Source organism: Melanotaenia boesemani, chromosome 1 (assembly GCF_017639745.1).
Source record: "Melanotaenia boesemani isolate fMelBoe1 chromosome 1, fMelBoe1.pri, whole genome shotgun sequence".
Classification (NCBI taxonomy): Eukaryota; Metazoa; Chordata; class Actinopteri; order Atheriniformes; family Melanotaeniidae; genus Melanotaenia; species Melanotaenia boesemani.
In genome coordinates this window covers 18,894,723-18,911,390 of record NC_055682.1, presented here as the reverse complement: position 1 = coordinate 18,911,390, position 16,668 = coordinate 18,894,723, and the positions used below count along the sequence as shown (strand labels likewise).

General features: G+C 39.1%; 1 protein-coding gene across 1 annotated transcript in view; it reads left to right on the top strand.

The window, feature by feature from the left end:
* The window catches only part of apba2b (amyloid beta (A4) precursor protein-binding, family A, member 2b), a 62,226-nt gene that overhangs the window by 33,553 nt on the left and 12,005 nt on the right, over positions 1-16,668 (top strand). The window contains exons 4-10 of the mRNA XM_041992411.1: positions 7,584-8,072; positions 8,406-8,674; positions 8,840-9,472; positions 11,256-11,336; positions 12,518-12,557; positions 13,059-13,204; positions 16,372-16,407. Of these exons, the coding sequence (XP_041848345.1) occupies positions 7,604-8,072; positions 8,406-8,674; positions 8,840-9,472; positions 11,256-11,336; positions 12,518-12,557; positions 13,059-13,204; positions 16,372-16,407 (1,674 nt within the window). The 5' untranslated portion in view covers positions 7,584-7,603. The remainder of the gene's footprint in view (positions 1-7,583; positions 8,073-8,405; positions 8,675-8,839; positions 9,473-11,255; positions 11,337-12,517; positions 12,558-13,058; positions 13,205-16,371; positions 16,408-16,668) is intronic.

The window sequence follows — 16,668 nt, the reverse complement described above, 5'->3', positions numbered from 1 at the left end:
GGCTTTATTGTTGTAATGTGGCGACTTTATTTTTGCAATATTACAACTTATTTCCTCATAAAATTATGACTTTATTCTTGAAGCTTGTAAGAAATTATTTTTCTTAATGTGGCCCAAATACTCTGTTGTATGTAAGACTTTAAGCTTCTTAGATTATTTTAGATTAATCATGTTCTTACTGAACAAAACCAGTGAAAATTGTATTTATAACTGTAACTTGATATTTCTAGTGTCTAACTAAAATTAGAGTTTATGGATTGAGCCCTAAAAAAACAAAAAGGACATGCTGCTTTCATGTATTACAAACTAAAAAGTTATCTTAGCAATATCAAATCTAAAAAAGGTATTCTTTGCATGAGCAAGTATCAGTTGTGGGAAAAACAAAATATAAATTGGAAGATGAACAGAATATGAAAAAGGGCCCTTCTGTGATTTCATTGAGGATTATATGGACGTGACCTCAATAGATAAAGTGACCAGACCATTATGTAACAAAAATGTCCAAAGCTGTCAACCTGCTCTGAGCAAGCGACCAACAGACGGCATGAACGGCAGCTTGATTGACATGACAACACCCTCCAATATGTTTCACCTCCCACTGGGTTGTACAGCAAGTCACTGAGATGCAAGTCAAGCAAATGACCTCAGAGTGATCCAGGAAAGTACCAGACGGCTGACTCTGCCAGGCTGTCTTTACATAAGTCAGTGCTTTATGCTTCAAACAACAAGCAGTCATCCAGATTTTTGGCAGATATTATTAAATTAAGTGCTATTGTCAGCATCTTGGTTTAGTGTGTTACTATCCGAAGTTAGAGGGGAATGTGGTTTATTTTCTGGAATTTTGATTTCAAGGAACCAGACAAATAAAAGTGTTTACTTGATGCTGGTAGAATGATTAGGATATATCTAAGTTAATAAACCTGATCCTGATATATGGTATCATAACCATGCAACAGCTAAAGAAATACCACACGCAATATGTCAGCCTCACAGTGGCAACAGAAGATAGGTCCAGTTCTCAACAAATTTCATCAACTATTATATTGCTCTCTCAATGTCTAGTGTCTACAGTTTCAGTGAGATTGTTCTCTTTATTTTCATTTATATTTCCCTTCTCATTTTTTCCCTTTAAAATATTGTTTTTTGCAGACATTTCGCACTAGTAGACAGCTTTATGCTTACACTCTTTATGCTACTAGATATTGCCCTTAGAGCAAAATCCCCATCTGCTGGATTATTTCTGCCTTCATGTGTTATGATGGAGAAAATCCACTTAACTCTGCAAGGACCACAAAACTGCTGCTGATCATTTTTATGGAAAATCTCTTAACAAAAAGGGTTACATTAGCACAGTGGAAACATTTGTACAATATGTACATGCATGTGTGTTTATTCTGTGCAGAGGTTTGTTTGACGATGGGCTGAGCCAGTCCTCCTTGAGGCTGAGCTGGAAAACAAAGAGTTGCTATGGTAACAGTCAAGGGTGAAGGAGGAGGGTGTGTCTGTGGTGTTGTGCCTGAAGTGTTGAAATAGACATTGGCAGGCAGAGTGTCAGAGAAGCGTTCTGTGGTCCTGTGCCATTCCTGCTGCTCACCAAGACTCTGCTTTCCCTCTTTTCCTGGCTCCCATAAGTCTTCCCTGTTGTCATCTCGAAGTGAGTGGGAGACTGTGAAGAGAACAAATTCTGAATCTTAATGAGACAGCAGAGAAGGAACTCATTTTCTCACTCTGCCTCTTTCTAATACTTCTGTTCTTCATTTACTAGCAATGTTACTCAGCACAGTGAGGTAATGAAAGACTGTTGATCAACATATGTTCCGTGATGTTGATGTGTTGGAAGGCCAGTTTAATGTCAACAGTTAAATCTTTACAAGCTCATGTGATCAGAGCTGACCCCGATAAGGATGGCAGATGAATTGATGCAGTGGCTGTTTCTATGAATCATAGAGTCTCCGCTTGGTTAGTTCTTCCGAATTTTGTCTCGCTGTCATGCTTGGATTATAGTGAGAAAATAACATGTTACTTTAGTAAATACATATATTGATTGCAGTTGTGCAGAGCTAAGTCCCCTAAGAAGGAAAACATGAGTTAAAAGGTCTTCCTTTTCCCCCAGTTTGATCTTTAATGTCAGAACAGTGCTTGGGCAGTGTTGCACCTAATACCTGTAAGTTCACTGACACACATTTGGCTTTTTCCCTTCTAAAAATACAATGAATAAAAAAAGCATTTATAATAGTAAAAATAACTATTGACATAACCAGCAATAACAACACGTGGACTATGATACCATATTATTCCTAATAGCAATATATACGTGTTAAAGAACTGAAAATTTCACAAGACCAACAAGTTTTTTTTTATTTGTGATGAGATGTAAAATAAATAAGATGAGGCCATTCATGATGCATGATGTCTGTTTTCCATCAGTTGTATTGAACAAATGTGAGATATTAAATTAGTTTACTATAAGGACTAAGAAGTCCACTTTGCTACTGACAATTCAATGTTCTTTAACTAAACCAAATTAAAGAAATCAGCAACTTTTAGGCATTTCTACTCTAAAAATGGAGTATATATATATACACTACCGTTCAAAAGTTTGGGGTCACTTTGCCACGGGATTCAATAGGGAAGTGAGCCCAAACTTTTAAATGGTAGTGTATACATATATATATATATATATATATATATGTATATGTATATGTATATATGTATGTGTGCTTGACTTTTCTCAACAACTGTTTATCATATCATTTTCAAACTTAAAGAGAGAAAGTGCATGTTTGGATGGGCACTTTTCATGATATCTTTTGGCAATTATAAAAGAAAAAAGGAGTAAAAAACTATCATTAGTCACACTACTAACCACCACAAATATGTTTGCAGCCTGCTAGAAATCCTGCAGTGAAATGTGGCCACAGATATTAAAAAATGTCTCATTAATTACATCTCACTTCCAGTGGTTGTGTTGAAACCTGGTTCTAGTTTAATTATGTCGGTTTACAGTGGTTTCACTACCACAAACTTGCCTAAGGACACTTCCAACATATAGAATGGAAGAGCTAGGAATCAAACCATTCATCATCTATTTATTAGACAATATGCTTTTTCCTCCTGAACCGCACCTCCCATGGATATGAGGAATTTAATATATTTCTTTAGCTTTCATTTCCTAAAAAACACAATGTTATTTGTGTGTGTGCCAAAATGATAGTGTTATTTGTGTGGGGGTGTTTGCTATGCATTGATAACAGTCAATTTGATGTTCAAGTGCTTGGTGACCTACATTATCTGGCAAGATCAGAGGAAACAAAGGATGAAAGAGAAACAAACATCATATAGCAGATTATTTCTCTGTTGTATTGCGGATCTGAAAGCGATGTTACAGCTTGGTAGATAATCTTCAGTGTTTGAGATTCTTTCTGAGTTTAATTTGTTCTGTGGCCTTTTCCCTGCTGAAGCCTGACTGTCTTTCACTGAAGTGATAAGAGGTCATGACTTAAAATTCAAGGCAGAGAGACATCAGTATTCCCGAGGCCCACATTCTGACAAAGCCATCTGCTGCTTTCAAACTGCTTCTCTCAACCTCTTCCTCCTCTTCATCTCTGCTTTTAAACATAAACACAATCTACAAAGATCCATGTAAATTCAAACACATGCACAATCATATAATACATGTATTTTCCAGAGAGAGAGGGGTGTCTAAGGGCAATTTAAAGCTTTCTCTTACCGAGCTGAAGCATTTTGTGGCTTACATGAATAGATCTGCCTTTGGACACATCCCTGCTCAAGTGGTCCCCAGCTGTAGCTCAAGACAGACAAATGAGATTCACTGGGCAGGCTGGTATGCTGTTAGTGCTGCACATGTGGTGTGTGTGTGTATGTGTTAAATCTTTTTTTAGTGATGAAGGTAGCAACTTTTATCAGTGCCTACATATCAGAGTATTTATTTGGGTGACAGATACTTGGTACAGCACTATGCACTATGATGGAAATTATGTACTTTGTACAACCTGTACTTTGAGCCAGTCTGATTCATTTTCTTAAGTTTTTTAATTTCTTGTTTATATCGCTGCATATATTTAAAACAAGTCAGGGAAACAGCTTGTTCTGTTTAGGTTTGACTTATTTGGATACAGTTTTTTTCAAGTTAACTTATGTCATTATGTACAGTTTAGAGGGCCTGTAGCAATAAGCCACAGCAAAATAAAAACATACTGTTTTCACACAATACTTACTGTGATGTAGCATAGCATTGTTGAAAAAAGGGCCTTCTGATGGCCTAAGGTACAAGATGTACTAATAATTTCCACAGTATGAATCAAAACAAAGTCCTGCCAGCTCTAGAAGATGCCTAGAAATATTCAAATAGTCACAAAGAAACTATTTTTATATAGCATGTCAATAAAATAAAGCAGACAGACAAAAGAAAGAATATAAAAATAAACTCCAGAAGAAATACTGAATTTATTTGCAATTAAAGTTAATGAGACTTAATGCACTTAAGATATATATAGTCTGAAATTTATGTCAGAGAGGTACTGGGGAAACCCTAGAATTTAAATGAGGCATGAAAAGAGGCCAATTATCTTTATTTAAAATTTGCTCTCACACATGGGAAAAGTTTGACTTAAAATCCTAACTTATCTGGCGCAGCCATTTTCTAACACATTCTTATCATTGCAAAAGTGTCTATTTTTGCTCAGGCAAAGATGATACTGATGTCCAGCAGTGACAAAAATATTCACATACATTCTGTTCCTGCAGAAGAGTTACTCATTAGTGTAAATATAGAGCCAATATTACTGCAGAGAAATAAAAAAACAAAAGAAAAAGAAAAACAAAACAAATAGTTAATTAGTTTCTTGTCACAATGAATCCAGTCAATCTCTGAACAACCTAAGAACTTGCCTAGAATATCTGTCTGTGTAAGCTGTAGCTTTGTCCCCCTTGGTTTTCTGCTTAGCAAAAAAAAAAAAAGATATGTAATGAGTAAGAAAAAATGAAAGAAAAGCTCAGAAAATAAGACATCAGTCATTCAGTGAGAAAGGTCTCCTTCACAGATTGCCTCTGATAAATTGTGCCGCTGACTTGAGCTGACAAGAACTACCTGTGAGTCCACACCACATGACGCCTGATAACACCTGGATGCAAACTGCTGGCCTAGGTCATCAAGGTCTGAAATATGCAAAACTGTGTTATAGTTTAGAGAGTAAGCTGTAAAAAAACGGATCTTCTACCTTAAGCTAAAGCAAATAAAACTTACTGTCTTCCAGTTAGTCAGTATATCTGTTCAGTAACTGCGTGTATGTCCTCAGCAGTTACTGAAAGCTGCTACAGTAATAAAACATGTTCTTCTGATCTAATTACCAAGTAAAATTACATAAATTTAGTTGAACAGTAGGAAATACTGAACAGTAATTAGGATTTTGCCAGTAATGACAAATGCTTTGGTTCTCACATGGAAAACCATAATTAATGCAAAAGTGTTTTTTGTCAGCTGAAGGAAAAATGGAAATCACATTAAGATCATAAGAAATACAGAAGCCATTTGAGATGTTTTTTTCTCTCTCAGTTAAATTAAGGGTTGTGTGTTAGCTGGTAAAGAAACCTGAACATCATATATGGAAAAATACAAAATATCCACAGAGACTTTGACGCATCCTCTGTGGGCAAAGCTGTATTTTGCCGCGTTATTCAGTGAAAGTCTTCCATAATGGGACAAAGCAGGTGGGACAGATCTCTTGTGTGTCATGCTGTGATGTTATTACCATTCATGTACAAATGCATGCAAATAGAATAAGCACAGTCAAATCTCAAATACATGTCAGACAAAGCAGATTTGAGAAAAGTCACCTGACTGAAGGTCTTAGAGGATTTCCTGAATAACATGGTTATTTTACAAACAGACAGAAACAATAAAATCAATTTTAAACAAATGCAACACCACACTAGTCTAGAAGATGGTGATTTGTGATTGCAAGAAGGCAACAAAGAAGAGGTCAAAGGGTAACAGTCCCCAGGGGATGCAGTTACCCCTAGTTACCAATCCTCACCCCTAGTTTTAGGGAATAGGTTGAGGCGGGGCTAGCCTCCCACTGGAAGATGCTTGGATATAATATAAGAGAAGAGGGAGGGTGGAGTCACGGAGGTGCATGCTGTGAAGCAGCTAGTGGGGGATGGGAGGAGCGAAGAGAAACATGAGGGAGGGAAGCAGGGGGATCGTTGTTTCAACAAATTGCAGGGCTATTGTGTATTGCATCCCCGCTTCAGGTAAGAGATTCAATCCGTGCGTGGTATTATGGATTTTAACCAGATGGGAGTGTTTTTAAGGGTTTTGCAAAAACTGGGGGTAACAAAACTTTTACGAGATGTCTAAAATGAAAAACATGTTGCTGCATTTCATCAGGTGTGCCCATGTGTCTGTCAGTAACCTTCGTGCTTTTGTTCAGAGTCCAGTTCATGTGTTTTATGTGCACACTTGACTATTTAAAGAACAACCCACTGTATGTACATGTGTAAATGTGTGCTGCTGTATGTGTTTGTGTTGTAGAGATGTGTTTGTGGCAAGCTGTACAGCACTAATTAACCAGTTTAATCACAAGTGATGGAAAACATAATTAAAGTGAAGAAGAAGGGAAAAAGCAGCATCACCCCTCTGAGGGCAGTTGTTCATGGCAACTATATGACACAACAGGGAGGGGATGGTGGCTTAGTGCATCACAGAACATGGAGATGGAAATATACACAATGCACATAGTTTTTTTAAATGGTTAAAATAGAGTAAATGATATGCTCATAATGCTTTTATATCATAAATAAACCATACAATTGATTTTTTAGTTTTGATTGGGATAATGTCATCTGTTGGTGCCTTTTTATTTTTATTTTGGAAAAATTAAGCTGATCTTGTTTAGCTAAACTGGAAATACTTGGGCTACTTTCTTAAGGAAGCATACTTATTTATATATTGTACAGGTAGTCAGGAGACTTTGTAAAAACTGCATATTTTGTCCCCTCAAATGCTTTTTGTGTCTGTTACCAGCAAATAAGCCACAGGTGGATGGATATGACTTTTAACTAATCATCTACAAGAGTATCATTTTATACAGCATGCTCAGCACCTGTGTGGATATGGTTTTTATTTAGCTGCTGTTTGTCCAACAGTGTCCATTTATATCACTGCTATAGGTTCTGGCTTCTTTCATAGAGCTGAGGCTGAACAACATTTTGAGCTCACTGCTGAGAATGTGAAACCAAAATTGTGCTAAAACATCAAAAAGTGTTTCCCCAAAAATGGATCAATTATACCAAAAGGTGTTGGTTCCCTGAATCCATAGTTACATTAAAAAAATTAAAAAAGAGAGTAAGAAAAATAAATGGAGGGCAATGTTTGTAGAGGTGCATTGTATGGATTGTTGTGGGATAAAAGAAACTACTACATGCATATTTTAATTAAGTGTTTTAGCAGGTCCTTTTCATATTGCAGAACGTTTGTCTCATGAGTATTTGCAAGGCTGGAGTAGCATTTGTGTTTGGCATTGCTTTAACGCTGTGTTCCTTTGTGTTCCCCTGTCTCACAGGTTAAGAGCACTAACAATGCATGGCTTGTAAGCCGTCAATCATGGCTCAAAGGAAGAGGCCAGGGACCACTGGGGGGAACTGTTTGCCTGCTCCAGGCCCTGCCTCCTGTCCCACCCCTCATCCTGCTAAGTCATGTGATCCGAAAGCTGTCCCAGCACGGCAACGCCCACTGCGCTACCACAAAGAGCCACATGATCCAGTACCCCACTCTCATCCCTGTAAGGCACAATATTCTTCTCACAAGTCTCAAGAAGTGGGTCACAGTCACCTGGAAGAAGATGTAGATGCAGACTTGAATGTGAAGCGGTACACCAACCAAGATGTTGATTCAGAGCATGAGAGTCAACGACCACCAACACCATCCACACCTGAACATAACCATGACCATGACCAGGCAGATTTCCACGGTGGAGATGACAGCCTGGATGATGACTCCAGCTCTGACTATATCAACAACACCTCAGATGACGATGAAGACTATGATGATGGTGAGTGTGGTGTTCGCCATCATATTTTCAGTGTTAGGAGAGGGTCTTTCTGCAGTTAACTTTTTTTTGCTGTTAGTTTATTTCATTATTAACTATGTTTATTGTTAGATTTAGAAAAATATTCTTAACTTATTCTTCACAGGAAGGCAGACACAATTTATAATAACTTAAAGTGTCATTAAAATAGATATTTACACATTTGACAGGAGATAAAAAGCTGTTTGCTTCACAAAAGCTATTTCACTTCATTCTGGACTCAAATGCCAGTACCAATGAGACATACTATTAAAGTACACAAACATATTCTTTCTTTGTTATTGTTTACTCGTACAGGACTAGCAGAGGAAGATGAGGGTGTGACTTACTACATCCGCTACTGCCCAGAAGACGACAGCTACCTGGAGGGTATGGATTGCAGTAACCAGGGGGATTGCAACCACAGCCTCAAGCACAGCCAGGGAGAGTGTGCTGCAGGCACCATGCAGTCAGGCGGATCCCATACTGATGAATGCCAAGAGGCTGTAGAAGGGTGGGCTGAGGAGGGGGAGCCAGAGGGGGAGATGAGAGAGGAGGAATGGGTGGAAGATGAAGAGGGAGAAGAGGTGGTAAGGGAGGAGTGGAGGGAAGATGAAGAAGTGAGGGAAGAGTGGAGGGAAGGAGATGAGGAGGCACAAGAGGAATGGAGAGAAGAAGAGGAGGACCAGGTCACGCAGGAGGAGTGGGCAGGACGAGAGAGGCATAGGGTAGAGGAGTGGGATGAAGGTGAGGGGGAGGTCCGCTGTGAGGTGGTAGAGCAAGATCCTGATGAACAGATATACAATGGACGACCAGAGCCCATCCTCGACCATCACCACCACCATCACCACCACCATCAGCCTGCCATGCAAGACACCTTGCACATCAGACAGGGTGACAGAGAGGAGGTGGAAGAGTGTGAGGACTACTGCCCCAATGAGGAGGAAGATGAGGAAGGTGATGAGGAGGAGAGACATGGAAGGGCTTACACTGGAGACTACTATGCCCCTGAAGACAATGGGAATTCAGTCCGAGTCTCTCCTTACCACAGCCGTAAAGTATTAGTGGTGGAAGGGGAGACGGGGGAGGAGGCTGAGGAGGACATTGACCAAATCGTTGCTGAGATCAAGATGAGCATGAGCATGGGGAGTCTAAGTAGTGGCACCGACCAAAGCCCAGAAGAGCTGGCACAGGACCCCTCACCAAGTGACTACCCTCACTCTAAGCCTGAGGCTGCCTCCTACCCACCACCTCCCCACCGTCACGACAGCAGGCCTAAGTCCTTGAACCTCCCCTCCATGCACCACAACAATCCAGACCTCCAGAGAGGTGTCAAGGCACATCCATGCTCCCCTGAAGACAGACAGAGATGGCCACAAGAACAGGTGAGCTGTTTGGGGCAGAAAGACTATGAGCATTGTTACTGTGGCCCATTTAACCCATCAGATGTCTTAGACCTCCTACTGGGATTGCCTGCTTGTAGAAAACCTGTAGTTCAGCGTCTGATTTTAATAGTTGGTTATACCACTGCACAAATAAGTATGAGGATCAAGTATTATCAATTTTATTTTATCCAGAGCAACAGCATTAAGTTAGCTATCTTCTTTAGTTATTTGACATAGTAAAAGAAAAAGAGAGAGAGTTTTTCAGCTTATGTAGAGTATATTGAACCTGTTTCAGGAGACTCTTGTCACCAGTGGTCATTTGAACATTGCTGTGATGAGGAGTTGAAGATGAGTTACAGATGACACATTTCTTTGACATCGTTGGTAACTAACGCATAGATAAAACCTTGTCCCTCCCCCTTGTTACCTTGAAATGTACCCCCTCCCTATTTGTCTCCCAGCTCTGGATGAAAGCAAATACACTCTACAGACTTAACCACTGATGGGCTCAAACACATGCAGAGCTCCCCCACCCTCAAAGTTCAGACAGTAAAAAAAGAACAGGGAGAGTCTCCTGTGGGCACCAAGTTGATGCACACCTGCTCCACAGTGTGCACAAGTGCTCGTAGTTTCTCTGTATGTAGCTCATTGGTAGCACAAAAGTGGGTCAGTTTAACTAGATTAAATTGGAAAATGTGCAGCTAACAGCAAATTTGGATGATGCCAGACTCATTGAGATAATTTGGTAATTTTGTCCTCTGTTATCATATAACAAGATTTTTTGTACACCATTTTAGCTTTGCCCCTCGAATGAGTTTAAAACATAGAACATAGAATACTGTGCATTAACAGAAGAAGTATAACTATTCAGGAAGGCCATCTACAATCTAAAATAATTAAAATGTTTCTTGATGTTTTCCACTATCAGTGTTGAATAATTTATGGAATTGGAATGAGCTCTGAAGATATAGTTGTCAAGTACATTTATGTCCAAAACCTTTTGACAGCATTTTCCATAATAACTTGCTTCTCCCTTAACATGTTTTGCTTTTTAATTCTTTAACTTTGATTTCTTTAACTGTTACATGTGAGCGGAGGTGAGGACCCATATGCAGATGGATCATGCAGAAGCTGACCTGTGATGAACAAAGCTGATTTATTTACCAAAACTCAGGGACAGAGAGCTACACATTACAGGGATGAACCACAAGGATCTGACAAGGCAAACTGAAAACCATGGGGTATTTGTAGACAGAGGGAGTAATTAGGAGCAGGTGAAGTGAATGAGAAATCAAACCAGGTGAAGTAACGAGGGAAATAAGGGGTTGGATTGGCCAAAATGGAAGGCAACTGTTGTTAACCCGGCTATGTGTGATATATGCTGCATGTATTGTGGGTCCATTTACTGTATTTAGAAAAAAGATGTGATAAAGAAAGGTCAGGCTGTTAAAAAGATTGCTCCAGCTGACAGCAGTTTGAACCCACTGCTCAAAACAGTGCTACATTAAGATGGTTTTGTGTATAGTTTGTTTCTGAAATTAAGGCATCCTCATATTTTAGATCTTGGATCAGACATTTGCTTTACACAGAGGCTTTTTGTAGTATGTTATGCTGTCACTCTCATTTATAACAAGATAATACATGAACATGTCAGTTTTCTTCAACACAAACCTTGCAGCCTAACAGCTGCAGAAACAGAGAGGAGATATTACCATATACAATATCTTTTATACTTTTATAATTCTTATACACTTGCACCTGCTCGTTTGTGTTGATGTGGCAGGTGAGCAATGGTGCAGAGCAACCCAGGAAACAGCAGCGGTCCGACCTCAACGTTCCCCTGGAGAACAACAACGTACCAGAGGTAAGATGCTGCTGGAGATTCTGTCACAGCACTTCCCTCTGTATCCTTTATCTGTCCTATAGTTGTTTGTATTTTAGATGGAATATATTGTGTATGTGTGTGTTTTCCTGTGTAGGTATGTGTGTGTGTGACCATTTGAGTAAATGAGTAATTGTGTAATTACAACTGCAGCTCATGTCCTCTGCTTACGGTGTGATAGCATCGTGGTAATTGAACAACGTGTCTGGTTGTGGTTTTATGGGAGCCATTTTTCACCGAGATGTCTGCGGTGGATGCTTCCTATAAGGCTCCACCCACAGTTCCTTGTCCTTGAGCGGAGTAAGCTTTGTTAATATATAGTGAACTGGTTACAGGATTCAATAGATTCAGTGGGATGAGTGTTTGTTTCCCTTTGCTTCCTCTCTTATCCACCTCCTACGGCAACGTCATTGTGGGATATTGATGAGATTTGTATTCTCTCCCACTTTTTTTGTGCTTTTGAGCACATAAGGGTGTGCAGTAGAAGTACAAGAGTGTAAATGCATGCAGTTATATGACTCTAAGTCAGTGTTGGAAAATAATAAGAATGTCAAAATAATTGTGGCACATGTAAGAACCAGATGGAATTTTTCTACATGAATAGGAGTATAATTTATGAAGAGCTCTCTGCCTTCTTTGTGTTTAATTCTATCTTTGAATTTAGTGTCAATATGACTAACACATGACTAACTGTATGTGCCACTGATCTTTTAAACATAGTGAGAGCTGTGGTATGCATCTCCGCAGTCAAGGAGTACCTAATTTTACTTGCTGAAGAAAGCAATATTTATGGAAATTATAGAAAAGAAATTAGTGTTATGTTGGCATGTGAATTATTCCCATTTACTGGCCAAACTGGCAGAAGGATCTTGCAAAAAATCAGGGTGTTTTTTTTAGTATGCAAGAGAATAAAATCTGTGCTTCATTTGACTTGTCAAAAATCCATACAAACACACCATAATTAAGAGCCATTATTGAATGAAATCTAAATTTAGAGGCCTCGTGTTTACATTTACAGCTTGATCACATGAGGTGTTTTTATGCTTTATTAAGCTAGTGTTGTAGGAAGACATAACCAAGTGTAACCTTAGCATCTTTCATAAATATAATGATACTTACCACCATTATGTTTTTAAATGTTGCATCACTCTTCTGTCTTCCAGCCAACAAAGAAGGTTGCATCGTTTCCCAGCTTTGTTGATGGTAAGTTAATCTGTCTGCATACTTGTTTGGTGAATTATCCAAAGTATTGTAATCACACTGAACAGTTCTGTAACACCGTCCTGTAAGTGTGTCACTAACAAGCCTGCGATAACTCTTTCTGTGCTATTTACCTGCCTTTTGGCAAGAGCTATGCTTAACAACAAGTCAGAGTCTTAGTAGCCTATTTGCTTTTTCACATCATTACAGAGCAATGTGCTCTGGAATGGGTATCTTAGAGTCTGAATCTTCATATTACAGAGACAGATTAATCTCAGCTCCCGGTGGCATTCTACTACTATAATCTCACAGTCAGTGGCCATTTCCCAGCTCTGGCTCATCCATCCTGTTATCACTATATCTCCAGAGAAGCAGTGTTTGGCTCATTTTCCTTACATAACACATTATGTGCAATGATTACAGCCTTTCTATCATACATGCAACACTTTCAGTCTTAATGTTTTCTGCCTCTTTGTGTCTTCTGGTTAATCAACATCCTCTTAGTCCCAGGACCCTGCGAGCCAGAAGACCTGATTGATGGCATTATCTTTGCTGCTAACTACCTGGGCTCCACCCAGCTGCTGTCTGAGAGGAATCCATCCAAGAACATACGCATGATGCAGGCCCAAGAGGCCGTCAGCAGGGTCAAGGTATTCCTCACATGCAGCTACAATGACTCACTTGCAATCACAAAAATAGTTTGTGTTGCAGTACAGTCACATTCACTGTTCGTAGAAATTAATAGAAAAATAAAACACCTCCTCAGAATTCTTTCTTTTTTAATGATGCTCCTTTCTAAGGTGCTGAAATAATCCCAAAGAACCAAAAGTATTTATTGGAATTCAGAAAGTTTGCCTTAACCTGCTCATTTTCATTTTTGGGTGTTGAACTGTCTTGTTCCATTATCCCTGGATCTTTTAGTAGGCTATATTATTTGTTGGTTTGTGAAACAGTAAAGTAGTAAAAAGAAATTAATTAATTAATAAATAAAAACAGTGTTTTTCAGGAAAACAGTGCATATAAAACTGTAATCAACTGCTGATAGTGCTTTGTTTTTCCAAAAAATGGTTAATACAACTTGTAACTATGCCAAAGTTGTGGTACCAACAGCTGAATGGGAACTTTTGTAGAGCTGAAAATAAAAGGACTGATGGAGTACCCCCTGCAGTGAGAAAAAGAGAATTTTTCATGACAGTTATCTCTGTTCCTCCGGGATGCCATCGGGATTTTCCAGTCATTTTTTTTTGTTTTTGTTTTTGCGGCACTGGTGACACTCAAATGTGTCTAAAACTATGTGGAAGATGCTGTTTAATAACTTACTTTGCTATGTTTCTCAAACTACTGGATATGTGGAAAGTTAATGATGCGTTTTAAAAACACCAGCAAAATATAAAAAATCTCCTATCCAAAGTATAATAATAATAACATGACTGTTGTATATTTTCATCCACAATTCTTTAAATGGACATGAATGTTGTTTGCATCTACTACGTTCATTGTAGTCATATATTAGCCATGAGTGGTCTTTAAGGGCAGCTAGTGATCTTAGTCAGAGTAGGCTGCACAGCATCTGTTTGACACAGCCGGCTGGATAATGGAGCGGCTGCATTTCCTTTTCCCTTGACACTTGCTCCCCCGCTTTTCAGTAATAGTGTTGTGATGATTCTTTTTTAAGTGCTGTTTCCCAAAATTTGTACAGCTGGTGCCAGTGCTGCATTGGGATGCTTGTTGTATGTTATTTTTTGATGATCTTGATTACTATCAGACTGTTCAACTTTAAGCTTTAGTCATGTTTCTCTGGACGCAGAGTGTCTTTGCCAGGTGACTTTTGTGATCAAAGAACGCTGTCATGACATGATGACAGAATTCATAATGTTTTGCTGTGCAGTAGCTTCCCAGACACAAGTTTCTTTTATCTCCCTCTCGTGTGAACATAAACCCAGCTGCATTACTAAATATTGAATGACCTCTTGAATGGTGGTCTGCTTTTAGAAAGTGACATGCTGTGACAAAGGTTGTTATAGAGAAGGTAGGTAAATATGAATTTACTGTAGTTTTTTGTTTATTCCTACGAAGTTGTGAATATTAGATGAGTTTTCATTGTCAGGTTTCAGATGAATAAAAAAACACTATAGGTGTGTGTCAAATTCAGACAGGCATTTTTGATGCCACTTATTGCCCTTCATGTAAGTTTGTGTCTAACATGGGTTTCTCTTTAATTAATTCTGCTATGATGCATTCCCACGTTTCTACAGAGGCTCAAGATGAGCACAGTGAATTCTAGCTCTAGAGATGGCCTTTTGGCTTGTATGTGTTTTTTGCAGCCTCTGTGGTTTTCCATAAACGCTTTGGAAGGGGAGAGCAAGGCTTGGGGTAATAATTTGATTGCACTCTGCAACTATGCAGCTGGATGTTACTTAATCCTACACACTGCTGCCTCAAACTTTGACTTTGAAATGAACAGTCAGCTCCACTGTGTTCACAACCACGCAGGCATTATTCACACTTATTTGCTCCAGATCAATCAAAGGAAGCAATCAGGTAGTACACACAAGCTCTAATACAGCTCCCTGAACGCAGAACTAAGCTAAAAGAACTTTGCCAGGTAACTTGTGTCAGAGCTCTGTAGCTTATTTATGCAGATCTCTTTGGCATGGCATTCACTCTGTTTGATTTAATATTTATGAAGCTTCATCCCCTCCCCAACCTTCACTCTTTCCTGTCATCTACCCCCCTCTACACCGTGCTCAATGCTTCCTTAGCAGAGGAGCAGATACTGTTAAAAGCCTCAGATGTCTGTCTTGCATGCGAGCCGATAAAACGTCACAAAATAAAAAAGGCTCATCCCTGTAGGCTGTTACTAACTGTTGTAGCAGTTCCAAGTTTTGCAAAGTGGCATGGGCAAACACCCAACCCTGTAAGCTGGAAATGAGAGGAAGACATCATTTCCTCAGGTTGATGGAGAGAGGGCAGCACCTCAGCTGGAACCTCAAATAGAGCAAATAATTTTGAAAGATTACAAAGTGATTAGAGCCTTTAAAAGATTACTTATCTAAGTTTAGCAGAGGACCCACTCTATGAATACACATTAGCTGTAACTGCCTCCATGTTGATTCAGTATTTATTCCAAACATGTTGGCTTTATAACATTTATTTGTTTATTTTTAAGCAGTCCAAAGAACAAACCTCTAGCACAGTTTTAATCCTCTCTCAAAGCTTAACCTCTTCCCCTCCCTCTGTATTTCTGATTATTTTCCATTATGTTTTTCCTGCTAATAACGTAGACTTTTAGATGGTAAGAGCATAGCCCGGACATGCTTAACCTGAATTATTTGTGGGAGTTTTTCTTAATAGTCTTTGTCTTTATATTTGTAGATGCTTTACCACAATACTGAGAGGTGAATTGAACATCCTCAACTAATGAAACCCATTAGACCCTCCCAAAAGACTTCTGTCATGAAAGCAGAATTGGTGTCTATTCACGGCTGCACAATTTATAAGAGAAGAAGCAATTATTACTCTCTGCAATTGCTGTTTTGATTTGTATCTGATAATCAGCATGGCTGTGGCAAATATATCTCCAATACTCACACACAGATGCAGAGCACAGTCACACACTTCCTCTGTCTCTCCGTCACTCTCCCTGTTTGTTAGATCAACGGTAGCATTCCTGACATGTGGTTTGGGGCTTTACTGTCTTACCCTCTTCTATTTACTTTCTTTATGTCCTCCCCCTCTTCCTCCTGTTCTTTGTGCTCCTGTATATGCTGACCTTGTCCCGTCCCAACGCCTGCTTTCCTGCCTGCCTGCCTGCCAGAGGGTACAGAAAGCTGCCAAAATCAAGAAAAAGGCGGTGTGTAATAAACAGAGCAAAAGGAAGAGCCTCTGGCCACTTTCCTTCCAGTCTCACCTTCTCTTTTTCATTGCATTTTTGCCTGTGTCGTCTCCCATCTGTGCTTACACATTAAAAATGTTGTACTGGATTCAACATTTTTTTAACACCGTGTTTAGTTATAAGTGTCCAGCTTAGTGTCAAAGTGGTGGAATTTTTCCAAATCAAAAAATCAAAGGCACTGTTTGCTAAAATGTATAGAATCATATTTCTTTCTTTATT